General features: G+C 41.4%; 1 protein-coding gene across 1 annotated transcript in view; it reads left to right on the forward strand.

Annotated features, from left to right (window-relative positions):
* Positions 1 to 24,329, forward strand: part of MEX3D (mex-3 RNA binding family member D) — a 52,028-nt gene extending 27,699 nt beyond the window's left edge. The window contains exon 2 of the mRNA XM_053703103.1: positions 22,663 to 24,329. Within this exon, the coding sequence (XP_053559078.1) occupies positions 22,716 to 23,924 (1,209 nt within the window). The 5' untranslated portion in view covers positions 22,663 to 22,715 and the 3' untranslated portion in view covers positions 23,925 to 24,329. The remainder of the gene's footprint in view (positions 1 to 22,662) is intronic.
* The last annotated feature ends 2,398 nt before the right edge of the window (positions 24,330 to 26,727 follow it).

Below are 26,727 nucleotides of genomic sequence, written 5' to 3' on the forward strand. Positions count from 1 at the left end.
TGTTTAAAAGACCTAAACTCTCTGGGAGTTATTGTTCTTGTCCCTTTAGCAGAACAGGGTCTAGGATTCTATTCAAGTGTCTCAACAAATTCCTCAGGGTTCCACCCTTCAAGATGGAAACTATTCGTTCCATTCTTCCTTTTGTACAGGAAGGTCAGTTTATGATGAGCATAGACCTGAAGGATGCATACCTTCATGTTCCCATTCACAAGGAACACCATCAGTATCTGAGGTTTTCCTTTCTGTACAAGCACTTCCAATTTGTTGCACTTCCATTTGGTCTAGCCACAGCTTCCCGAATATTCACAAAGGTTCTGGGGGCGCTATTGGCTGCAATCAGATCCCAGGGAATTGCTGTGGCGCCTTATCTAGACATCTTGTTTTAGGCGCCATCTTTTCATCTAGCCCAATCTCATACAGAGATGCTGTTGTCTTTTCTATGTTCCCATGGGTGGAAGGTAAATTTGGAAAAAAGTTATTTTTCCATCTACCAAGGTGTGTTTCCTAGGGACTATAATGAAATCCCTGTCCATGAAGATTTTCCCGACAGAGGTCAGAAAAACCAAACTTCTAGCTTCCTGCCTTTCTCTCCAGTCTGCTTTCCGTCTGTCTGTCTGGCTCAATGCATGGAGGTGATTGGTCTGATGGTGGCTTCCATGGACATCATTCCATTTGCTCCGTTCCACCTGCGACAGCTGCAACTTTATATGCTCTGTCAATGGAACGGAGATCATTTGGACTCCTCTTAGAGGATAAAACTGAACCCTCTAACAAGAGACACTTGCTGGGCTTCTCTTTGCTGCCTCCTGCTGGCCAGGAGTTGAATATCCCATTAGTAATTGGAACGATGTTGTGGACTCTCAATGTCTGGAAAGAAATTTATCAGGTAAACATAAATTTTGTTTTATTCGTCTCTCTTTGGCTTGGTACTGGTACAAACCCCAAAATCCGGTATTCTAAAATCCAAACTTATTCTGGAACCCAAACATTTTAATTAATGTTTTTTGAATTATTAAAAATGACTTTTCTCTCGGCTAGTAAGTCACAATCTTCTCTGCCTTTGTCTATGGTTTAGTTTTTGTGTTTTAAAATGCAAATAACAGACTATATATTTATTTAAAACAACAAATACTATCTTTCTAAGGATACTATGTATACAAAAGTGTTAAGTTATATAAAACTACATTTTATGTTGCATGTATAAGCCTTATATAATATGTAAATATTGCCTAAATGACATAAGATATTGTTGTTTACACTTGGTCCCATCGCCTCTCCAAACTAACCAATTCGAAAATGGAAATATTGCAAAATCCAAATGTTTCCGATCCCATGCAGTTTAGATAAAGGGTTTTCTGCCTGTATTGAGGTAAAACTGAATGCACAGACCATGTACAGTTCCTTTATGACCTTTACTAGAAAAACTGATGTCAAGACATTTTGCTGGTTTGTCAAACATTCATATAGTATTTTATGGGAAATCACTTTTTTGTTGATTGTGTCCAGCCTCAGTCTTCTGTCATATGAACAGTGTGTCCAGCCTTAGTCTTCTGTCTGTCTTCTGTACTTGGCTGACTATAGGGCTGGTCTTCAATGTTTCCAGGGCTGCTTTTTATTCCCAGGCTGGTCCTGGGATTAAGAGGTGGTCATTATCCATTATTGATGTAAGTAGAGCTGCAACAACTAATCGTCATAATCGATAATAATCGATTATGAAAATAGTTGTCAACGAATCTCATAATCGATTAATCGATTAGTTGGTTTGCAATTAGTTGGTCAGTGCACAACACCAGCTGCTTCACTCCAATGAACTCCTGCATATGGTATTGTGTTTTATGGTTATGTCCTTAGCCTAAAGGGCGTCTACAGACGTCTACTTTTCACTTTTTCAGGACAGTATACGTTTACAACTACCCCTGGCTTATGTGCAACCCAGATATAATAGTCATCATTTGGATTGTTTATATTAAATCAGGTGATTTGGAACTATGCTTTGCATGATATAGTGCCAAGCTTGTTGTTCACACCTTGCCCCTAGATTGATGGGAGTTATTTAAATTGATGTGCACTATTATCTGTTTGCACAATTATTAGCGTATTGCTTGCTATTGCTGATTATATGTACTGTATAAATAAATGTGTAAGGCTTTTATCCTGTTATTGATATACAGTCCTTAGCGCTTATGATTTTGTTTTTTATTGTTTTTTTATATTTTTTATAAATTGTGATAATATGTACCAGATTCAACCTTTATAAGTATATATTCGTTATTTTTAGAGCGGACTAGCTATTTCCCCTAACCTTATAGCTGGTTATTTACCATTGCATATAGATATTCAAGATATGTTTATGTTAGAATGAAGTCAAGGGTTACTTTATTGAGAGGCCCCTTGCCAAGGTAGAAAACACTTAGCATTGGTGAACAGCTAACAAAGATAAATATCCCACTTTGGTGAAATTGGCAAAACCCTACTTATGCACCTCAACAGCCTTTTCTCTGCTGCAGGAAATACAGCTGCAAACAGAGAACCAGCCTTAGCCAGAAGCATGTGGACATGTTGAGATTTTTGCATTTCAATGCAAAGTTTCTGAAAGAGTGAATAACAGAATGTTATTAACAGTGATAGTCTAACTCTTTCTAGTTCTACCTCTTTTCAAACAGTTTGTGGTTTTGTTTTGTTTAATTATAAAACTGTGCTCTGCTGCATAAAAATTGAAGAAACAGTTGTGTTAATGTAAAGTTTTAGTCTGAAGTTTATATTTGTAACACTACACTCATTATGTGGATTTTATTTAAAACATAGAAAACTATTATTGATTCTCTTTTTATCCGATTAGTCGATTAATCGAAAAAATAATCGGCCGATTAATCGATTATGAAAATAATCGTTAGTTGCAGCCCTAGATGTAAGTAAATTTGAGCAACACTTCTTTCTAGCAGCAGCCCATATTTATCCTAAAATCGTGTCCCCATCACAAATTATAACTATAAGCCATAAATTGTCTCTGATCTTGTATGAGCAAATTTTGCATTTGCGATCAAACAAATAAAGGAAATAGAAATTTTTGCCAAATTATATTTACTATTAAATGTATTTTTCTTTTACATGATATGACGAGTCCACGGATTTCATCCTTACTTGTGGGATTAATCCTCGATTTCGATTTAGTCTTAGTTTTAGTCTTTTGACTAAAATGTCATTTTAGTTTTAGTCGTATTTTAGTCATCTGATTTGTTTTAGTTTGTCTAGTTTTAGTCGACTAAATCTCCAGTAGATTTTAGTCAACTAAAATCTAAGGGGTTTAGTTAAAGTGTAATGCAAACTGATTATATACTCCAGGAGTAAACATAACACCTGTTATTATTTATGGTATTAAGGTTTAAACATGCAATACAGACACAGATTTAGCCGTTGTGATATATAACATTTTAATTAAACTTAAAATTAAATAAAACCAAGTTTTATAAACAAACAGAAGTGCAACTTTAAAATATAAAAAAACAAAACTGTAAACTGTATTGCACATATTACCCAATATAAAAACTTTAACAATTCTCTGTTAATAATTAAAACAAGTATCAAGTAACTCAACACAACAAAAAGTTTCTGCAGCTAGCACAGGCACAGCATAACTTAAACCCATACTCGTGGATTATGCTTATTTCTATAGGAAGAATCAATTGATCAGATTCGAAAAAATTTCGGCAACAATATTAGCACTGCTCTAGAACTTCCAAACTCATTACATACTCCTGGAGTAAAGGTTTATTAACCTGTTTTTATGTATGTTATTAAGGTTTCAGCATGCAATACAGATTTAACTGTTGTGGTTTATAAACAGGTCTTTATCTTAAAATTTTATAAAATTAAGTTTCGAAAATTTGACAAAAGAGCAGTAATTGGATATGGATTGATTATAACACCTTGCATACAATGTTTTTGTCAGCAAATTTTGATTTAGTTTTAGTCATAGTCTTTTGACTAAAATGTCATTTTGATTTAGTTTTAGTCATAGTCTTTTGACTAAAATGCCATTTTAGTTTTAGTCGTATTTTAGTCATCAGAATTTCTTTAGTTTTATACTCATTTTAGTCTAGTTTTAGTCAACGAAATTAACACTGGTGGAGACATTTTATTTTTCTGCCCTGATGTTGATGATCTTAGCAAACGTTATCTAAGATCCTTTCAGGTTCCCACAGAGCAACTGAAGGTAGTGTAAAGAAAAATCTTCAGTGTGGAGAACGGTGTCATGCTACAAGCAGCATTGAGGTATGTTCAGTCTTTTGTATTCTGGGGAGACTTGATGCATCAGAACAGGCTGACTTTATTCCCTATCTGGGGAGGGGTAATCAGTATGCACTATATGTAAGGAAATGGTGTACCTGGAATTCCCTTTATATGAATGCTAAATATGTATAATATATCTTTGAGGCATATTCAGTGTGGGCTTGACGTTGGGAGCTGCGGTTTACTTAAGGGCTGTCATTATCATTTTTTATCACTGGCCTGAGAGTGTGCAGTGTTTTTTATGATGGTTTCACTTGATATTTGCAGTGTATGTAAGAGGGGCACATGGCTTATTACTTTTGTCGGATCGACATGTTTGTTTCTTTACTACCCATGAGGGTCTTCAGTCAGGCTAGAGTTATGCCCACGGTGGGCAAGGCCTAATTTTGCGCGCTCAGACGCGCAGTTCATCTGGATCGGATAGACAGCAAGGTCCTGGGCTCCGGTGGGGCCTAAGTTATATTTGTCAAACGAAGAGCCTTAGGAACCTAATCGATCAGAGACAGTGTGTTCTGGGGGCAGGTACGCGCCGCAGCAGAGCTGTGGCGAGGTGCAGGGGCCTAAATCAATAAAGAGTTATCTTATATGTTAAGCATTCTAAGCAAAGTGGAGCAATATTATTAAGCTGTTTTGGGCACATTAGGAAGGTTTGTTTTGCTACAAATGTTGTTTTTGAGATAATAGAAAAATTGTTGCGCTTTTATTATTTAAAGGCGCAGTACACGTTTTGTTTTAAAATTTATATTGATATAATTTGACTTCAGAGCTCAATATTTCAAGTAAAGAATGACTATTATTGCTAGTCTATTTAACATGTCTGAACTTGGGGAAACTGCTTGTTCTATGTATTTAGATGCCACTGTGGAACCCCCTCTTACTTTTTGTCCCTCATTTACTGAAAGGGCCTTACAATGTAAAGAACAGATTTTGTTTAAAGAAAGTGTGTCTAAGGATGATTCTCAGTCAGAGGAGAATCAGGGTATGCCGCCAAATTCTCCCCAAACGTCACAACCTTTAACGCCCACCCAAGCAACCCCGGGTTCTTCAACCGCGTCTTAATTCATTTACCCTGCAGGATATGGCTGCAGTTATGTCAACTACCCTTACAGAGGTATTATCTAAGTTGCCAGTGTTACAGGGCAAACGCAGCAGGACAGAAATAAATGTGAATACTGAGTACTCTGATGCTTTGCTAGCTATTTCCGATGTACACTCACAGGGATCTGATTTGGAGGTCAGGGAACTTCTGTCTGAGGGGAAACTTTCCGATTCGAGAAATGGGTTGCCTCAGATGGACTTGGACGTCATGTCCTTTAGATTTAAGCTTGAACCCCTCTGTCTGTTACTTCTGGAGGTTTTAGCGACTCTGGATGACTGTGACTCTATTGTGGTACCACCAGAAAAATTGTGTAAAATAAACAAATACTTAGAGGTACCTGCTTACACTGATGTTTTTCCAGTTCCTAAGAGAATTTCGGAGATTATTAAGAGGGAATGGGACAGACTGGCTATCCCGTTCTCACGTTCGGCTAATTTTAAGAAAATGTATCCCATATCTTACACTGTTCGGGACTCTTGGCAAACAGTCCCTAAGGTGAAGGGAGCTATATCTACCCTGGCTAAGCGTACGACTATTCCTATTGAGGACAGTTGTGCTTTAAGGTGAAGGGAGCTATATCTACCCTGGCTAAGCGTACGACTATTCCTATTGAGGACAGTTGTGCTTTCAAAGACCCTATGGATAAGAAATTGGAGGGTCTTCTAAAGAAACTGTTTATTCATCAGGGTTTCCTTTTACAACCGACGGCCTGCATTGTGCCAATTACCACTGTGGCGGCCTTCTGGTTTGATGCATTAGAGGAGTCCCTTAAGACGGAGACTCCTTTAGAGGATATTTTAGATAGAATTATGGCTCTTAAGCTGGCTAATTCTTTTATTACTTATGCCGCCTTTCAGATTGCCAAATTTGCCGCTAAGAATACCGGATTTACCATTTTAGCGCGTTATGGTTAAAATCATGGTATGCTGATGTGTCATCTCAGTCAAAGATTTTGGCTATTCCTTTCAAGGGAAAAACCCTATTCGGGCCTGACTTGAAAGAAATCATTTCTGACATTACGGGAGGTAATGGTCATCTCCTACCTCAGGATAGAACTGCTAAACTGAGGGGTAAACAAAATAATTTTCGTTCCTTTCGGAACTTTAAAGGAGCCCCCTCTTCTTCCTCTTCTTCTGCCAAGCAGGAAGGGAATTTTTCTCAGGCCAAGTCTGTCTGGAGACCCAACCAGGCTTGGAACAAGGGTAAGCAACCAAAGAAGCCCGCTTCTGCTACCAAGACAGCATGAAGGGGTGGCCCCCGATCCGGGACCGGATCTAGTAGGGGGCAGACTTTCTCTCTTTGCCCAGGCTTGGGTAAGAGATGTTCAGGATCCTTGGACACTGAAAATCGTGTCCCAAGGGTATCAGCTGGAATTCAAAAATGATCTCCCAAGGGGGAGGTTTCTTCTTTCACGATTGTCTGTAGACCAGATAAAAAGAGGCGTTCTTACGTTGTGTAAAAGACCTCTTTACTATGGGAATAATTTGTCCCGTTCCAATACTGGAACAAGGGCAGGGGTTTTACTCAGATCTTTTCGTGGTTCACAAAATAGAGGGCACGTTTCGACCTATTTTAGATCTAAAAAGTCTAAACAAGTTTCTCAGAGTCCCATCCTTCAAGATGGAGACTATTCGAACAATTCTACCGTTGATCCAGGAGGGTCAATATATGACTACCGTGGACTTGAAGAATGCATATCTTCATATTCCTATCCACAAGGATCATCACCATTTCCTAAGGTTTGCCTTTCTGGACAAACATTTTCAGTTTGTGGCTCTTCCCTTCGGGTTGGCCACAGCACCCAGGATCTTCACAAAGGTTCTAGGGTCTCTTCTGGCGGTTCTCAGACCGCGGGGCATTGCAGTGGCGCCTTATCTGGACGATATTCTGATCCAGGCGCCGTCTTACCATCTGGCAAAATCTCATACAGACATGGTTCTGTCCTTTTCTGAGGACTCACGGGTGGAAGGTGAATCTAGAAAAGAGTTAATTAATTCCACAGACAAGGGTTCCCTTCTTGGGAACTCTAATAGATTCCATATCTATGAAAATTTTCTTGACGGAGGTCAAAGTCAAAGATTCTGAATACATGCCAAGCCCTTCAGTCCAATCCTCGGCCATCAGTGGCTCAGAGCATGGAGGTAATTGGATTGATGGTGGCGGCAATGGACATCATTACGTTTGCTCGTTTTCATCTAAGACCACTACAACTGAGCATGCTCAGGCAGTGGAATGGAGATTATGCAAATTTGTCTCCTCAGATAGATCTGGATCAGGCGACAAAAAACTCTTTTTTTTTTTTTTTCTCTTCTTTGGTGGTTGTCACCGGATCATCTGTCCGAAGGGACGTGCTTCCGCAGACCCTCATGGGTGATAGTGACAACGGACGTCAGCCTACTAGGTTGGGGTGCAGTCTGGAATTCCCTGAAGGCTCAGGGTGTGTGGACTCGGACGGAGTCTCTTCTTCCAATCAATATTCTGGAATTGAGAGCAATATTCAATGCGCTTCAGGCGTGGCCTCAGTTGGCTTCGGCCAGATTCATCCGCTTTCAGTCGGACAACATCAGGGAGGAACAAGAAGTTCCTTAGCGATGACAGAAGTATTCAAGATAATTCAGTGGGCGGAGACTCACTCTTGTTATCTGTCAGCAATCTACATCCCAGGAGTGGACAACTGGGAAGCGGACTTTTTAAGCAGACAGACGTTCCATCTGGGGGAGTGGGAACTCCATCCGGAGGTATTTGCCACCCTGATTCTGAGATGGGGCAGACCGGAGTTGGATCTGATGATGTCTCGTCAGAATGCCAAGCTCCCAAGATACGAATCCAGATCAAGGGATCCTCAGGCCGATCTGATAGATGCCTTGGCAGTGCCTTAGTCGTTCAGCCTAGCTTATGTGTTTCCACCGTTTGCTTGCCTTCCCCGGGTGATTGCTCGGATCAAACAGGAGAGGGCTTCAGGAATTCTAAACGCGCCTGCATGGCCTCGCAAGACTTGGTATGCCGATCTAGTGGACATGTCCTCTCTGCCACCGTGGAAGCTTCCATTGAGGCAGGACCTTCTCATTCAGGGACCCTTCCAACACCCAAATCTAGTTTCTCTGCAACTGACTGCTTGGAGATTGAACGCTTGATTTTATCTAAGCGGGGGTTCTCTGATTCGGTCATTGATACTTTGATTCAGGCACGTAAGCCTGTTACTAGAAATATCTACCATAAGATATGGTGCAAATATCTTTATTGGTGCGAATCCAAGGGTTACTCATGGAGTAGAGTTAGGATTCCCAGGATTCTGTCTTTTCTCCAAGAAGGATTGGAGAAAGGGTCATCAGCGAGTTCCTTAAAGGGACAAATCTCTGCTTTGTCAATTTTGCTTCACAAACGTTTGGCAGATGTTCCAGACGTTCAGTCTTTTTGTCAGGCTCTGATCAGAATCAAGCCTGTGTTTAGACCAATTGCTCCACCCTGGAGTTTGAATGTAGTTCTTAATTTTCTTCAAGGGGTTACGTTTGAACCCATGCATTCCATAGATATTAAGTTGTTATCTTGGAAAGTTTTATTTTTGGTTGCTATTTCTTCTGCTCGTAGAGTTTCTGAGCTTTCAGCATTACAATGTGATTCTGATAAGGTGGTTTTACGTACCAAACTTGGCTTCCTTCCTAAGGTTGTTTCTAATAAGAATATTAATCAGGAAATTGTTGTTCCTTCATTATGTCCTAATCCTTCTTCTAAAAAGGAGCGTCTGTTGCATAACTTGGGCGTGGTCCGTGCCCTGAAGTTTTACTTGCAGCCGACTAAAGAATTTTGTCAATCATCTTCATTATTTGTTGTTTTTTTCTGGAAAGCGTAGGGGTCAGAAAGCTACGACTACCCCTCCTTTCTTTTTGGCTGAAGAATATCATCCGCCTGGCATATGAGACTGCTGGACAGCAGCCTCCGGAAAGGATTACGGCTCGTTCTACTAGGGCTGTGGCTTCCTCATGGGCATTTAAAAAAACGATGCTTCTGTTGAACAGATTTGCAAGGCTGCAACTTGGTCGTCTTTTCACACTTTTTCCAAATTTTACAAATTTGATACTTTTGTTTCTTCTAAGGCTGGTTTTGGGAGAAAGGTTCTTCAAGCAGTGGTGCCTTCCGTTAAGGTTCCTGTATTGTCCCTCCCTTTCATCCGTGTCCTGTAGCTTTGGTATTGTATCCCACAAGTAAGGATGAAATCCGTGGACTCGTCATATCTTGTAAAAGAAAAGGAAATTTATGCTTACCTGATAAATTTATTTCTTTTACGATATGACGAGTCTACGGCCCACCCTGTCATTTCTAAGACGGGTATGTACTTATTTTTATTAAACTTCAGTCACTTCTGCACCTTTGGCTTTTCCTTTCTCTTCCTAACTTTGGTCGAATGACTGGAGGGGGAGGGAAGGGAGGGGCTATATATACAGTTCTGCTGTGGTGCTCTTTGCCACTTCCTGCTCGCAGGAGGTTTAATCCCACAACTAAGGATGAAATCCGTCGACTCGTCATATCGTAAAATAAATAAATTTATCATGTAAGCATAAATTTCCTTTTTTTTTGTTTTTGTATGCATCATTTTTATATAGATGTGATGGTAGCTCTGCCTTAAGATACTTTTGTTATTATTTTGTCCATTTTGTATTTTAATATCAAAAATATAGATGGGCTTTAATGTATTAACCACTTGAAGGCAGTATTGATTTTCATGTTTCTGTCATTTCAGTATGTGTTGCTTGGCGCTTATAATTGTCTTAAATATGAGGCCTTGAATTACAATATCCGTATGATAAAGGACTTGTTGCTTATTGTCTCATCTGTTGTTTGGATGATGTCCAGATACTTTTAATTTCAGTTTTAATAGAGCATTTTCTTATTGCAGGAATGCTTGGGCAAAACTGTGTTCAACCCTTGCAAAGAAGTTAAAAACATAGTTAAAGTCAGTTGTAACGCAGCAGTGCACTTCTGCTGCATAGTTAAACATGGCTGTTGATTGGCAGTTAAGCACGTATGCTGCTTATGATTGGCCCACTTGCCTGTCTTCATCTCAGGGTTTACAGTGAGCTTCAGAGCTAACTTTAAATATGTTTAACTCATTTGCATGATTTAAACACATGGTTATGGCATATTAAAGCTTTAATTTTTTTTTTCTTTCAAAATTTAAAAAAATGTATATAATAAAACATTAGCAATAATATTACAGCACCAAAGTTTTTATAGAAATAAAAATACTTTATTTAAGGAACTTCCCAAGAGAAACAAGAACTTTTTGAATATAGATAGCTTTTAACCATCTAGTTTGAATAGTAAGTTTTAGTATTCTCAAATCCATTAATGTTAGTGAAATTAATTCCAAAACAACTGGTGTGTGTTTGTGTGTATATATCTCTTTTTAAAGACACGATGAGTCCACGGATCATCTTCATTACTTATGGGATATTCACCACCTGGTCAGCAGGAGGAGACAAAGAGCACCACAGCGGAGCTGTTAAATAGCTCCTCCCTTCCCTCCCACTCCAGTCTTTCTCTTTGCCTACGTTAGTGCTAGGAAGAGGTAAAGTTAGGTGTTAGAAAAGATTCTTCTATCAAAAGTTTATTATTTTTAAAGTAGTGCAAGATTGTGCTGCTTTGTTCTAGGGTGTAGCCGTAGTCCATATCAGTCTCTTCAGTAGAGCTTTTGGTGGCTTTAATGCAATGGGAACTTGTGGGACATAATTCTCACTGCGCCTCCCATACATTTATGCTGCCCTTATCCTGATGGCCTAAGCAATCTTACTCAGGCTTTATCATTTTCCACAGGGCTATGGGAGGGAAAGGACTTCTTAAACTGCTGGACTGTCCTGCTGTCGGACAGCATTAAGGTAAGTGCTGACTTTTTATTCTGGGAGGATAACAAAGACTCATAGGAAAGTGGGCACTTTAATAAGACACATTTAACACATAAGGCTCAGAAATATGGGCTCTTTATGTTGGGACATCATGCTTTGTGTATGGAGGGTTGTTTCTTCTGTTATGTGTGATCAGTCCACGGGTCATCATTACTTCTGGGATATAACTCCTCCCCAACAGGAAATGCAAGAGGATTCACCCAGCAGAGCTGCATATAGCTCCTCCCCTCTACGTCACTCCCAGTCATTCTCTTGCACCCAACGACTAGATAGGATGTGTGAGAGGACTATGGTGATTATACTTAGTTTTTATAACTTCAATCAAAAGTTTGTTATTTTACAATAGCACCGGAGCGTGTTATTGCCTCTCTGGCAGAGTTTGAAGAAGAATCTACCAGAGTTTTTACTATGATTTTAACCGGAGTAGTTAAGATCATATTGCTGTTTCTCGGCCATCTGAGGGAGGTAAAAGCTTCAGATCAGGGGACAGCGGGCAGATGAATCTGCATTGAGGTATGTAGCAGTTTTTATTTTCTGAATGGAATTGATGAGAAAATCCTGCCATACCGTTATAATGACATGTATGTATACTCTACACTTCAGTATTCTGGGGATGGTATTTCACTGGAATTACTCTGTTAAAAGTACATTAAACCTTTGAATAGGTATTTATTATGTTAAACGTTTTTGCTGGAATGTAGAATCGTTTGCATTTTCTGAGGTACTGAGTGAATAAATGTTTGGGCATTATTTTTCCACTTGGCAGTTGCTTGTTTTAAATTGTGACAGTTTCGTTTCTCTCTCACTGCTGTGGGTGAGGGGGAGGGGCCGTTTTTTGGCGCTCTTTGCTACGCATCAAAAATTTCCAGTCAGCTACTCTTGTATTTCCTGCATGATCCGGTTCATCTCTAACAGAACTCAGGGGTCTTCAAACTTCTTTGGAGGGAGGTAGATTCTCTCAGCAGAGCTGTGAGACTTATATATTGACTGTGATTAAAAAACGTTGCTCTGTAATTTTTATGTTTCAAATTTAATTATTGTTACTTTACTAAGGGGAACAAACCTTTGCTAAAAGTTGTGTTGTTTTTAAGGATTGATGCTATAACTGTTTTTCAGTTCATTATTTCAACTGTCATTTAATCGTTTAGTGCTTCTTTGAGGCACAGTACATTTTTGTTAAATAAGATTGTAACCAAGTTGCAAGTTTATTGCTAGTGTGTTAAACATGTCTGATTCAGAGGAAGATACCTGTGTCATTTGTTCCAATGCCAAGGTGGAGCCCAATAGAAATTTATGTACTAACTGTATTGATGCTACTTTAAATAAAAGCCAATCTGTACGAATTGAACAAATTTCACCAAACAGCGAGGGGAGAGTTATGCCGACTAACTCGCCTCACGTGTCAGTACCTGCATCTCCCGCCCGGGAGGTGCGTGATATTGTGGCGCCTAGTACATCTGGGCGGCCATTACAGATAACATTACAAGATATGGCTACTGTTATGACTGAAGTTTTGGCTAAATTACCAGAACTAAGAGGCAAGCGTGATCACTCTGGGGTGAGAACAGAGTGCGCTGATAATACTAGGGCCATGTCTGATACTGCGTCACAGCTTGCAGAGCATGAGGACGGAGAGCTTCATTCTGTGGGTGACGGTTCTGATCCAAACAGATTGGATTCAGATATTTCAAATTTTAAATTTAAATTGGAGAACCTCCGTGTATTACTAGCTAAGGAGTGGGATTAGGTTGGATAAATACTTTGCGGTACCGGCGAGTACTGACGTTTTTCCTATACCTAAGAGACTAACTGAAATTGTTACTAAGGAGTGGGATAGACCCGGTGTGCCGTTCTCACCCCCTCCAATATTTAGAAAGATGTTTCCAATAGACGCCACCACACGGGACTTATGGCAAACGGTCCCTAAGGTGGAGGGAGCAGTTTCTACTTTAGCTAAGCGTACCACTATCCCGGTGGAGGATAGCTGTGCTTTTTCAGATCCAATGGATAAAAAGTTAGAGGGTTACCTTAAGAAAATGTTTGTTCAACAAGGTTTTATATTGCAACCCCTTGCATGCATCGCGCCGATTACGGCTGCGGCAGCATTTTGGATTGAGTCTCTGGAAGAGAACCTTAGTTCAGCTACGCTGGACGACATTACGGACAGGCTTAGAGTCCTTAAACTAGCTAATTCATTCATTTCGGAGGCCGTAGTACATTTAACCAAACTTACGGCTAAGAACTCAGGATTCGCCATTCAGGCACGTAGGGCGCTGTGGCTAAAATCCTGGTCAGCTGATGTAACTTCTAAGTCCAAATTACTTAATATACCTTTCAAGGGGCAAACTTTATTTGGGCCCGGTTTGAAAGAAATTATCGCTGACATTACAGGAGGTAAGGGCCACGCCCTGCCTCAAGACAAAGCCAAGGCTAAGGCTAGACAGTCTAATTTTCGTCCCTTTCGGAATTTCAAAGCAGGAGCAGCACCAACTTCCACTGCACCAAAACAGGAAGGAGCTGTTGCTCGTTACAGACAAGGCTGGAAACCTAACCAGTCCTGGAACAAGGGCAAGCAGACCAGGAAACCTGCTGCTGCCCCAAAGACAGCATGAACCGAGGGCCCCCGATCCGGGACCGGATCTAGTGGGGGGCAGACTCTCTCTCTTCGCCCAGGCTTGGGCAAGAGATGTTCAGGATCCCTGGGCGCTAGAGATCATATCTCAGGGATACCTCCTAGACTTCAAATTCTCTCCCCCAAGAGGGAGATTTCATCTGTCAAGGTTGTCAACAAACCAGATAAAGAAAGAAGCGTTTCTACGCTGTGTACAAGATCTGTTATTAATGGGAGTGATCCATCCGGTTCCGCGGTCGGAACAAGGACAAGGGTTTTACTCAAACCTGTTTGTGGTTCCCAAAAAAGAGGGAACTTTCAGGCCAATCTTGGATTTAAAGATCCTAAACAAATTCCTAAGAGTTCCATCGTTCAAAATGGAAACTATTCGGACAATCTTACCCATGATCCAAAAGGGTCAGTACATGACCACAGTGGACTTAAAGGATGCTAACCTTCACATACCGATTCACAAAGATCATTACCGGTATCTAAGGTTTGCCTTCTTAGACAGGCATTACCAGTTTGTAGCTCTTCCATTCGGATTGGCTACGGCTCCAAGAATCTTCACAAAGGTTCTGGGTGCCCTTCTGGCGGTACTAAGACCGCGAGGAATTTCGGTAGCTCCGTACCTAGACGACATTCTGATACAAGCTTCAAGCTTTCAAACTGCCAAGTCTCATACAGAGTTAGTTCTGGCATTTCTAAGGTCGCATGGATGGAAAGTGAACGAAAAGAAAAGTTCTCTCTTTCCTCTCACAAGAGTTCCATTCTTGGGGACTCTTATAGATTCTGTAGAAATGAAGATTTATCTGACAGAAGACAGATTAACAAAGCTTCTAAATGCATGCCGTGTCCTTCATTCCATTCAACTCCCGTCAGTAGCTCAATGCATGGAGGTGATCGGCTTAATGGTAGCAGCAATGGACATAGTACCCTTTGCACGTCTACATCTCAGACCGCTGCAATTGTGCATGCTGAGTCAGTGGAATGGGGATTACTCAGACTTGTCCCCTACTCTGAATCTGGATCAAGAGACCAGAAACTCTCTTCTATGGTGGCTTTCTCGGCCACATCTGTCCAGGGGGATGCCATTCAGCAGGCCGGACTGGACAATTGTAACAACAGACGCCAGCCTACTAGGTTGGGGCGCTGTCTGGAATTCTCTGAAGGCTCAGGGACAATGGAGTCAGGAGGAAAGTCTCCTGCCAATAAACATTCTGGAATTGAGAGCAGTTCTCAATGCCCTTCTGGCTTGGCCCCAGTTAAAAACTCGGGGGTTCATCAGGTTTCAGTCGGACAACATCATGACTGTAGCTTACATCAACCATCAAGGAGGGACAAGAAGCTCCCTAGCAATGATGGAAGTATCAAAGATAATTCGCTGGGCAGAGTCTCACTCTTGCCACCTGTCAGCAATCCACATCCCGGGAGTGGAGAACTGGGAGGCGGATTTCTTGAGTCGCCAGACTTTTCATCCGGGGGAGTGGGAACTTCATCCGGAGGTCTTTGCCCAAATACTTCGACGTTGGGGCAAACCAGAGATAGATCTCATGGCGTCTCGCCAGAACGCCAAACTTCCTCGCTACGGGTCCAGATCCAGGGATCCGGGAGCGGTTCTGATAGATGCTTTGACAGCACCTTGGAACTTCGGGATGGCTTATGTGTTTCCACCCTTCCCGCTGCTTCCTCGATTGATTGCCAAAATCAAACAGGAGAGAGCATCAGTGATTCTAATAGCGCCTGCATGGCCACGCAGGACTTGGTATGCAGATCTAGTGGACATGTCATCCTGTCCGCCTTGGTCTCTACCTCTAAGACAGGACCTTCTGATACAGGGTCCATTCAAACATCAAAATCTAACTTCTCTGAAGCTGACTGCTTGGAAATTGAACGCTTGATTTTATCAAAACGTGGTTTTTCTGAGTCGGTTATTGATACCCTGATACAGGCTAGGAAGCCTGTTACCAGAAGGATTTACCACAAGATATGGCGTAAATACCTATACTGGTGCGAATCCAAGGGTTACTCCTGGAGTAAGGTTAGGATTCCTAGGATATTGTCTTTTCTACAAGAAGGTTTAGAAAAGGGTTTATCGGCTAGCTCATTAAAGGGACAGATCTCAGCTCTGTCCATCTTGTTACACAGGCGTCTGTCAGAAAATCCAGACGTCCAGGCCTTTTGTCAGGCTTTAGCTAGGATCAAGCCTGTGTTTAAAACTGTTGCTCCGCCATGGAGTTTAAACCTTGTTCTTAACGTTCTACAAGGAGTTCCGTTTGAACCCCTTCATTCCATTGATATAAAGTTGTTATCTTGGAAAGTGTTATTTTTAATGGCTATTTCTTCGGCTCGGAGAGTCTCTGAGTTATCAGCTTTACATTGTGATTCTCCTTATTTGATTTTTCATTCAGATAAGGTAGTTCTGCGTACAAAACCTGGGTTCTTACCTAAGGTAGTCACTAACAGGAACATCAATCAAGAGATCGTGGTGCCTTCCCTGTGCCCGAATCCTTCTTCAAAGAAGGAACGTCTTCTACACAATCTGGATGTAGTTCGTGCCCTCAAGTTCTACTTGCAGGCAACTAAGGATTTTCGACAAACGTCTTCCCTGTTTGTCGTGTACTCTGGTCAGAGGAGAGGTCATAAGGCTTCGGCTACCTCTCTCTCCTTCTGGCTTCGTAGCATAATTCGTTTAGCCTATGAGACTGCTGGACAGCAGCCTCCTGAAAGAATTACAGCTCATTCTACTAGAGCTGTGGCTTCCACTTGGGCCTTTAAGAATGAGGCCTCTGTTGAACAGATTTGCAAGGCTGCAACTTGGTCTTCGCTTCATACTTTTTCCAAATTTTACAAATTTGACACTTTTGCTTCTTCGGAGGCTATTTTTGGGAGAAAGGTTCTTCAGGCAGTGGTTCCTTCTGTATAATGAGTCTGCCTATCCCTCCCGTCATCCGTGTACTTTTGCTTTGGTATTGGTATCCCAGAAGTAATGATGACCCGTGGACTGATCACACATAACAGAAGAAAACATAATTTATGCTTACCTGATAAATTCCTTTCTTCTGTTGTGTGATCAGTCCACGGCCCGCCCTGTTTTTTAAGGCAGGTAAATATCTTTTAAATTATACTCCAGTCACCACTTCACCCTTGGTTTCTCCTTTCTCGTTGATTCTTGGTCGAATGACTGGGAGTGACGTAGAGGGGAGGAGCTATATGCAGCTCTGCTGGGTGAATCCTCTTGCATTTCCTGTTGGGGAGGAGTTATATCCCAGAAGTAATGATGACCCGTGGACTGATCACACAACAGAAGAAAGGAATTTATCAGGTAAGCATAAATTATGTTTTTCTTGACCGTAAGTTAAGTACAGGCACTGGGGCTGGGAGTTAAGCTTATTTTTTTCACTATCGGTTATTTTAACGAAGTGAAGCCGGTCGGGTTGTGTGTATTTACTAACGCCCACGATGGGCGGGGCTATCGTTTTCGCGAGCTTGCTAATTACGCTGCGCAGTTTTCAGCCTCGTCTGGTGTACGGAGCTGTTCTGGGTTATCTGTGTCAGTTGAGAGAGAATAAGCATCGCACTAGAACCGCATGGTCTTTTCATTAGAGCAAGCGTTTTTTTTAGCGCTATAGAGCCCTTATCTGCATCGCTGGGGATATAGCAGTGAAACCGGTTGGCAGGTAGGCGTCTCAGCAGAGCTGCTGAGGCGTAGTGGTGTCTGAATTTTATTTAATTGAGGATACGTTTTTCTCTGCAGACAGGAAAATAGTTTCCGTTTAAAATTTAAAGACACAGTAACTTTTTCAGACATGCAAAATTATTTGAGTTAAATTAATCTGTTTAAATTTTGTTTGTTTTTGGGACACTTTTTTTTCTCCCTGCAGTAAAAAATTTTAATTTTAAAGGGCCAGTAACGGTTTATTGTAATAAGATTTTTTTTTGTGTGTGTGTAAAAGTAAAGTTTTATTACATTGTTATTCTACTGTGCTTCAGCATGGATATAGGAGCCGTGCAAAATGTTACTTGCTCCATGTGTTTGGATACCAATGTGGAACCACCAATTCCTTTTTGTCCCTCGTGTATTCAGAGGGCTTTAAGTTAGAGAGAAGATTTTTCATGAACAAAATTTTTCACAAGCGGATGCTTCTCAGGAGTCTAATGACGAGATTCAGAGTAGGCCGCAGCTTTCTCTCCAAGCGTCCCAAACTTTAACGCCCGCACACAGTGCCCTGTACTTCTGCTCTAGCGCCTGCTGGAGTTACCTTTAAAAAAGACATAGCTGCGCTTATGTCTTCCACAATTTCTGATGCGTTCTCTGCTTTTCCTATGCTACAAGGCAAACGTAAGAGGAAAGACAACCATGTTGTCAGTGAGGTTTCTGATGCCATGGTGGCAATCTCGGCTGTACCCTCCCAGGGAACTGAGATGGAGGGTATAGAGGTTCTATAAGAAGGCGAAATTTCAGACTCTGAGTTCATTGCCTTTGACTGATTCAGAGGTTGTCTCTTTCAGGTTTAAAATAGAACACCTCCGCCTGTTACTCAGGGAGGTTTTGGTTAAGTTAGACGACTGTGACTCCTCAGTAGTGGTCGCCCCTGCGAAGTAAATTGGACAGATATTTTGAAGTTCCTTCTTACTCAGATGTTTTTCCAGTGCCTAAGGGAGCTTCAGAGATCGTTTCTAAGGAATGGGAGAGACCAGGTATTCCCTTCTCCCCATCTTCTATTTTCAAGAAGATGTTTCCTATAGCCGACGCTGTCAGGGAAGCTTGGCAAACGGTTCCTAAGGTGGAAGGGGCTATTTCCTCCTTAGCCAAGCGAACTACTATTCGCATTGAGGATAGTTTGTGCTTTTAAAGACCCCATAAGCAAGAAGTTGGAGGGTCTACTTAAAGATTTATGTTCACCAAGGTCTGCTATTGCAGCCGGCTGCGTGCATTGCTACTGTCACTAGTGCAGCAGCTTATTGGTTTGATGCTCTGTCTGAGTCTCTCAAGACTGAGACTTCCTTAGAGGAGATACAAGATAGGATTAAAGCTCTGATGTTAGCTAATGCTTTTATTACGGACGCTTCTCTGCAAATTACTAAATTGGCAGCTAAGAGTTCTCTATCCTAGCCTGCAGAGCCTTATGGTTAAAACCTTGGTCTGCGGACGTGTCATCCAAGTCTAAGCTTCTAGCGATTCCTTACAAGGGGAAGACCTTGTTTGGACCTGGCCTGACAGAAATTATCTCTGATATCACGGGAGGTAAGGGTCATCTTCCTCAGGATAAGAGAAACAAACAAAGGACGACAGAGTAATTTTCGTTCCTTTCGAAATTTCAAGGGAAATTCTTTCTCTTCCTCCTCTAAACCAGAACAATCTAAGCCTACTTGGAGACCCAACCAGTCTTTGAACAAGGGTAAACAATCCAAGAAGCCTGCTGTTGAATCCAAAACGGCATGAAGGGCATGCACGCGATCCGGGCCCGGATCTGGTAGGGGGCAGACTTTCCTACGTTCAGGCTTGGGTTTGGGACGTTAAGGATCCCTGGGCAATAAAAATAGTGTCTCCGGGATACAAACTGTAGTTCAAAAATTTTCCTCCCTGAGGAAGATTTCTTCTCTCAAGATTATCTGCAAACCAGATAAAAAGAGGCGTTCTTACATTGTGTAAGAGACCTCTCCTCCCTGGGAGTGATTATTCCTGTTCCAGTACAGGAACAGGGACAGGGTTTTTATTCAAATCGGTTTGTAGTTCCCAAAAAGGAAGGAACCTTCAGACCTATCTTAGACCTCAAGAGTCTAAACAAGTTTCTCAAAGTTCCGTCATTCAAGATGGAAACTATTCGTACCATTCTTCCATTGATCCAGGAGGGTCAATTTATGACGACAGTGGATGTAAAGGATGCTTATCTACATGTTCCTATCCACAGAGATCATCACAGGTTCCTGAGGTTTGCTTTCTGGACAAATACTTTCAGTTCGTGGCTCTTCCTTTCGGTCTGGCCACGGTACCCAGAATTTTCACAAAGGTTCTGGGGTCTCTGCTGGCGGTTCTAAGACTGTGGGGCATTGCGTTGGCACTTTATCTGGACGATATTCTAATCCAGGCGCCATCTTGTCAACAAGCAAGATGTTGTGCTATCCTTCCTGAGAACTCACGGGTGGAAGGTAAATATGGAAAAGAGTTCCTTAATTCCGAAGACAAGGGTGACTTTCTTGGGAACTCTAATCGATTCTATATCTGTGGATTTTTCTGACAGAGGTCAGGAAATCAAAGATTCTAGATACCTGTCGAGACCTTCAGTCCATTCCTCGTCCGTCAGTGGCAAGGTGCATGGAAGTAATCGGACTGATGGTGGCGACAATGGACATCATCCCGTTTGCTCGGTTCGACCTCAGGCCTTTGCAGTTAAACATGCTCAGGCAGTGGAATGGAGATTATGCAGACTTGTCTCCTCGAATAACCCTGGAACAGGAGACGAGGGACTCTCAACAGTGGTGGTTGTCTCTGGATCATCTATCCCAGGGAACCTGCTTTCGCAGACCGTCCTGGGTGATTGTGACAACAGATGCCAGCCTTCTAGGGTGGGGAGCTTTCTGGGGTTACCTAAAGGCTCAGGGAGTATGGACTCAGGCAGAGTCTGTTTTTCCTATAAACATCCTGGAACTAAGAGCGATCTTCAATGCTCTTCTGGCCTAGCCTCAGTTGGCTTCGGCCCAGTTTATCAGATTCCAGTCGGACAACATAATGCCAGTGGCTTACATCAATCATCAGGGAGTAACGAGGAGTTCCTTAGCGATGACCGAGGTAGCCAAGATAATCCGGTGGGCGGAGGCCCATTCTTGCCATCTGTCGGCGATCCACATCCCAGGACTGGACAACTGGGAGGCGGACTTCCTGAGCGGTCAGACTTTTCATCCGAGAGAGTGGGAACTCCATCCGGAAGTGTTCTCCAACCTGATTCTCAAATGGGGTCGGCCGGAGTTAGATCTCATGGCATCTCTTCAGAATGCCAAGCTCCCAAGAAACGGGTCGAGGTCCAGGGATCCCCAGGCAGAACTGATAGATGCTCGAATCAAGCAGGAGACGGCATCGGTGATCCTCATTGCTCCTGCTTGGCCTCACAGGATTTGGTATGCAGATCTGGTGGACAGGTCATCCCTACCACCTTGGAGACTTCCGTTGAGGAAGGACCTTCTCATTCAAGGGCCTTTCCTTCACCCAAATCTAGTTTCTGTGAAGCTGACTGCTTGGAGATTGAACGCTTAATCTTATCCAAGCCTGTAACTAGAAAGATTTACCATAAGATATGGCGTAAATATCTCTATTGGTGTGAATCCAAGGGCTACTCATGGAGTAGAGTTAGGTTTCCCAGAATTTTATCTTTTCTCCAAGAAGGTTTGGAGAAGGTTTTATCGACAAGTTCCCTAAAGGGTCAAATATCTGCCTTATCTGTTTTGTTACACAAACACCTGGCAGAGGTCCCAGATGTACAATCATTTTGTCAGGCCCTGGTTAGGATCAGGCCTGTGTTCAATCCAGTTACTCCTCCATGGAGTTTGAATTTAGTTCTCAAAGTTCTTCAAGGGGCTCCGTTTGAGCCTATGCATTCCTTAGATATTAAGTTAATCTTGGAAAGTTTTATTTCTTGTTGCTATTTCTTCAGCTCGTAGAGTGTCTGAGCTCTCGGCGTTGCAATACACTTTGCCTTACCTTATTTTCCATTCAGATAAGGTAGTTTTACGTACTAAACTAGGTTTTCTTCCTAAGGTTGTTTCAGACAGGAACATTAATCAGGAAATTGTTGTTCCTTCCTTGTGTCCTAATCCTTCTTCTCAGAAAGAACGTCTTTTGCACAATTTGGACGTCGTTCCTGCTTTAAACTTTTACTTACAAGCGAATAAGGACTTTCGTCAGTACTCTTCTTTGTTTGTAATTTTCTCTGGGAAACGTAGAGGTCAGAAAGCTACGGCTACCTCTTTCTTTTTGGCTGAGGAGTATCATCCGTTTTGCATATGAGACTGCTGGACAGCAGCCTCCCGACAGGGTCCTCTCTTCAGGACAGCAGCCTCCTCTTGGTCCTCTCTTCAAACTTTTTCGAAATTCTATAAATTTGATACTTTTGCCTCGGCTGAGGCTGCTTTTGGGAGAAAGGTTCTTCAAGCAGTGGTTCCTTCCGTTTAGGTTCCCTGTCTTGTCCCTCCCGTATCATCTGTGTCCTCTAGCTTGGGTATTGTATCCCATAAGTAATGAAGATGATCCGTGGACTCATTGTGTCTTTAAAAAGAAAAGAAAATTTATGCTTACCTGATGAATTTTGTTTCTTTTTAGACACGATGAGTCCACGGCCCGCCCTGTTCTTTTAGACAGGTTGTTGATTATTATAAACTTCAGACACCTCTGCACCTTGGCTTTTCCTTTGTAATTTATCAGGTAAGCATAAATGTGTGTATGTGTGTGTGTGATATATAAATGTGTGTGTGTGTGTGTGTGTGTGTATACACTACATTTTAGTTTTTTTTTGTTTAGTTTAATGTCCCTTTAATATCAATGTAACAATCTAATTCTTTATTGTATAGAAGACATTTTAAAATGGTATGCTATCTATGCCAGCACTATTTTTGCTTATGTATGCTGTTTTCAAAAATCTAATTTTCTTGGATTTTACACAATCATTTAAATGATGTATTTTGTGCACTAGTAATCCAATAGTTGTATATGCATAAGATGATCAGAAACAATTATATTCTTAATTTTCTTAACTATCTTTCCACAGGTTGCAAAATCAAAGCACTCAGAGCAAAGACAAACACATACATTAAGACCCCTATGCGTGGAGAAGAACCTATGTTTATTGTGACTGGAAGGAAAGAGGATGTGGAAATGGCCAAACGAGAGATTCTTGCAGCCGCTGAACACTTTTCTATTATAAGAGCCACCCGTAATAAAGCCAGTGGGCTTCCAGGAGTTACCCAGGGACCCCCCAACTTGCCAGGTCAAACTACCATTCAGGTCCGTGTTCCATACCGAGTCGTAGGATTGGTGGTGGGACCTAAAGGAGCTACTATCAAGAGAATCCAGCAAAGTACCCACACCTACATTGTAACACCTAGCCGGGATAAAGAACCAATTTTTGAGGTTACTGGAATGCCTGAGAATGTGGACCGGGCACGGGAAGAAATAGAGGCTCATATCACAGTTAGAACAGGGTCTCTAGTGGACATCCGTACAGACAATGATTTCCACTCCAATGGCACTGATGTTTGTATGGACCTTCAGGGTGGAGTTACACCCAGCCTGTGGACCAAGGTGCTAGCTCCAAGACGTGGATCTGGGGGTACAAGAAGTGAGAGCTTAGGTAGTTCATCTGTAGAGAGTCCATACTATAACAGGGAACAAAGCCCAGTCAGCCCCTTTGGGCCAGCTCCTGGAGGTGGCTTTGCACTTGGAGGAGATCCCCACAATGTACCACCTACCATGGGTACAGAGGACTGTGAATTTGGCTTTGATTTTTTGGCACTAGATCTGAATGCACCCACTGCCGTTTGGTCACCCTATGAGACCCACACTGGACAGTTGCAGACCTTCACTGGATGCCCACCACAGAGGAGGAACAGCGCTCTGAGTGGTAGTGCCACACCACGGCTGTCTCCCACTCTGCCAGAGGCTAGTGTAGGCCTGGAACACCCACTAGCACGCCGTATACACAGTGACCCTATTAATGGTCTTTCCTGGCTGCCAACCCAGGGCTCTCTATCCTCCTTTACCAGCAGCACAGGCTATTCATCGTCTTCCTCTCTTCCTGGCAGCTCTTCTGTGGCATCAGGCTCACCCACAGATTCTTGTAGTTCAGAGGGTCAGCGCAAGACTGGACGGGAGTGTGTGGTATGCTTTGAAAGTGAGGTTATTGCAGCTCTGGTGCCCTGTGGGCACAACCTCTTTTGCATGGAATGTGCCATTCGGATTTGTGAGCGGGTACTGCCAGAGTGTCCAGCCTGTCATGCCCCAGCTACCCAGGCCATCCGCATCTTTTCCTAGCCACAAACACTAGTACCAGAAAAACGGGGGCAGCTTTGCCCGACCCCTCAAAGATTCTGGGTTCCACCTTAATTTTAATTGTATAATGTTTTTAAAGCAACTTTATTTTAATTAATATTTAACTCGTCAAGGGTGGCAACATACACCTCCAACAAGGATTACATAATGGATGAGACATGGGGAGATAATTCCTGTGTTAGTGTATGATAACCAGTAAACTTACAAGGGTAATGTGATTGCTTCAGATGTTTACAGAACATTTTTTCCCCCTCTTCCCACCCTCCTTATTTTTTTTTATTTTTTAAATATACTGAAAGATCATAAATGGTTCACACTCCACTTCCAATTTTAATCTCAAGCAGTATTCCATTTTAAAGAGGATTAAATAAACTGTAAGAAATAAGAGTTGCACTTTTTATGTTTTATTACAATGATTAAATAGGGACAAATAAAACTGATGCATTATTTTTTTTTTTAACTGTGCTAGAAATGTTTTGTCTGGGGGTGGGGGTTGACTTTTGTGGATTGTGAATACAAGGCAGTGTAAGAGGATAACATATATTTAAAAGTAATATTTTAAAATTCTCCATATTTGTATTAAGCACCTTTTATTAGATGCTAAGCATCCACTAATTATCTTTAACGCACTACTAAATCTGTTTTAAATTTCCCATTGGTAATCAGTTTTAGACATCTGTAGCTTTGGTCCATTTAATATGTAGGGCAGGGTTTGACCTAAAGATCAAAAGCAGTTTAAAAAAAAAAAACTTAGGCTACCAATGTAAGAGAGAGCAACAGCACATTGTTTATTGCTACAACCCTCAGATGAGACTTGTCCCCAACAACCTCTTTAAACCATTAGCTGCCAAACACGGGGTCTTACTTGCCTAAAAACACTTACCTGCTATTCAATGTCAAGATTTGCACTCTTGATTTGTATGTTTCAATTGAGAGGGAATCTCTTGGCTTTGATAGAAAGAATGAGGGAGATAATATGGCCTGGCTGCTACACCATTATGGCAGAAAGGCATTGCATGTAAGGGGCTGCTCTATATGTGAACACCATACATTAGGTTGTTCAATCTTGTGGTTGTCACAAGGCATATGCAGTTAATGATCAAATGGGGAGGTGGGACAACTACCAAGATGTGCTTCACCCCTTGTCTAAGGCAGGGGTTTTCAAAACCTGTCCTCAGGCCTCCCTAGCAGGCCAGATTTTCAGGATTACCTTGGGTGAGAGCAGGTTAATAACCATGGTATCTGATTATTTCACCTGTGCTCTAGTTCAGATATCCTGAAAATCTGTCCTGTTAGGGAGGTCTGAAGACGTTTGAAAACCCCTGGTCTAAGGGAAGTGAAGACAAAAAAGGGGTAACCTTGCAGCACCCAAGACAATGTTAGTCCCCTTAAAGGGATATGAAACCCAATTTTTTTTCTTTCATGAATCAAAGCATGCAATTTTAAGCAACTTTCTAATTTATGCTTATAAAAATATATAATCACGGTATCGGGAAAGAAAGGTGTCAAGCTTCTCAATACACTGTACCTGTGTTACAGTTAAATCTCATATGAATAAATTAGTTTGAGAAGCACTAAATAAGCTTATGACACAATTTATTTAAACACAATTTATTTAAACACTATGTGCTATCTGATAAAATACATCAAACCTTATTTTGATCTAAAATATAAAAAAACAGAAATCCATTACTACACTATATTTAAAATGAATTAGATAAAATCTATATTCAGAGTGCGCACTCTACATTAAAACACATAAAATGCTTCAGATAATAGACACAATTATATAGTAGTATAATACTCTCTCTTCACACAACACAATCACTTATATTCCCCTTAGAGATCACGTGTCTTATATTGGCCAATAGGAGACTTGGATTGACGTTGCTATTCAATTCAATGACATTGTAACGGTTTATCTTCTTAATTGTATCCAAATATGAATGTCACAATATAAAGTGCTTTATATACATTATATACTGTTGCTGTTCCCGAAAACTTATGAACAGATTATCAGTCCTTACTCACAATTTTTGCTGTTGTACTTCGGTCATATAAACACTGATTCTTTTGCTGTGCCTTTTACTCCATTTGCTCTCGCCCCTGCTTTGGCCCTCGACTTCTATGATCTGGGTTAACTTGCCTTCCGATGTCATTGAATTGAATAGCAACGTCAATCCAAGTCTCCTATTGGCCAATATAGGACACGTGATCTCTAAGGGGAATATAAGTGATTGTGTTGTGTGAAGAGAGAGTATTATACTACTATATAATTGTGTCTATTATCTGAAGCATTTTATGTGTTTTAATGTGGAGTGCGCACTCTGAATATAGATTTTATCTAATTCATTTTAAATATAGTGTAGTAATGGATTTCTGTTTTTTTATATTTTAGATCAAAATAAGGTTTGATGTATTTTATCAGATAGCACATTGTGTTTAAATAAATTGTGTTTAAATAAATTGTGTTTAAATAAATTGTGTCATATAAATTGTGTCTTAAGCTTATTTAGCTCTTCTCAAACTATTTATTTCTAATTTACTCCTATTATCAGTTTTTCTTCATTCTCTTGGTATCTTTATTTGAAAAAGCAGGAATGGAAGCTTAGGAGCCAGACCATTTTTGGTAGCCTCCAATCCGCAAGCGCTTCCCAGGTGCTGAACCAAAAATGGTCCGGCTCCTAAGATACCAAGAGAACGAAGAAAAATTGATAATAGGCGTAAATTATAATGTTGCTTAAAATTGTATGGGTTTCAATTTCTTTTAAAACTGCACCTGTCT

The sequence above is a fragment of the Bombina bombina genome, chromosome 2 (genome assembly GCF_027579735.1).
Source record: "Bombina bombina isolate aBomBom1 chromosome 2, aBomBom1.pri, whole genome shotgun sequence".
Classification (NCBI taxonomy): Eukaryota; Metazoa; Chordata; class Amphibia; order Anura; family Bombinatoridae; genus Bombina; species Bombina bombina.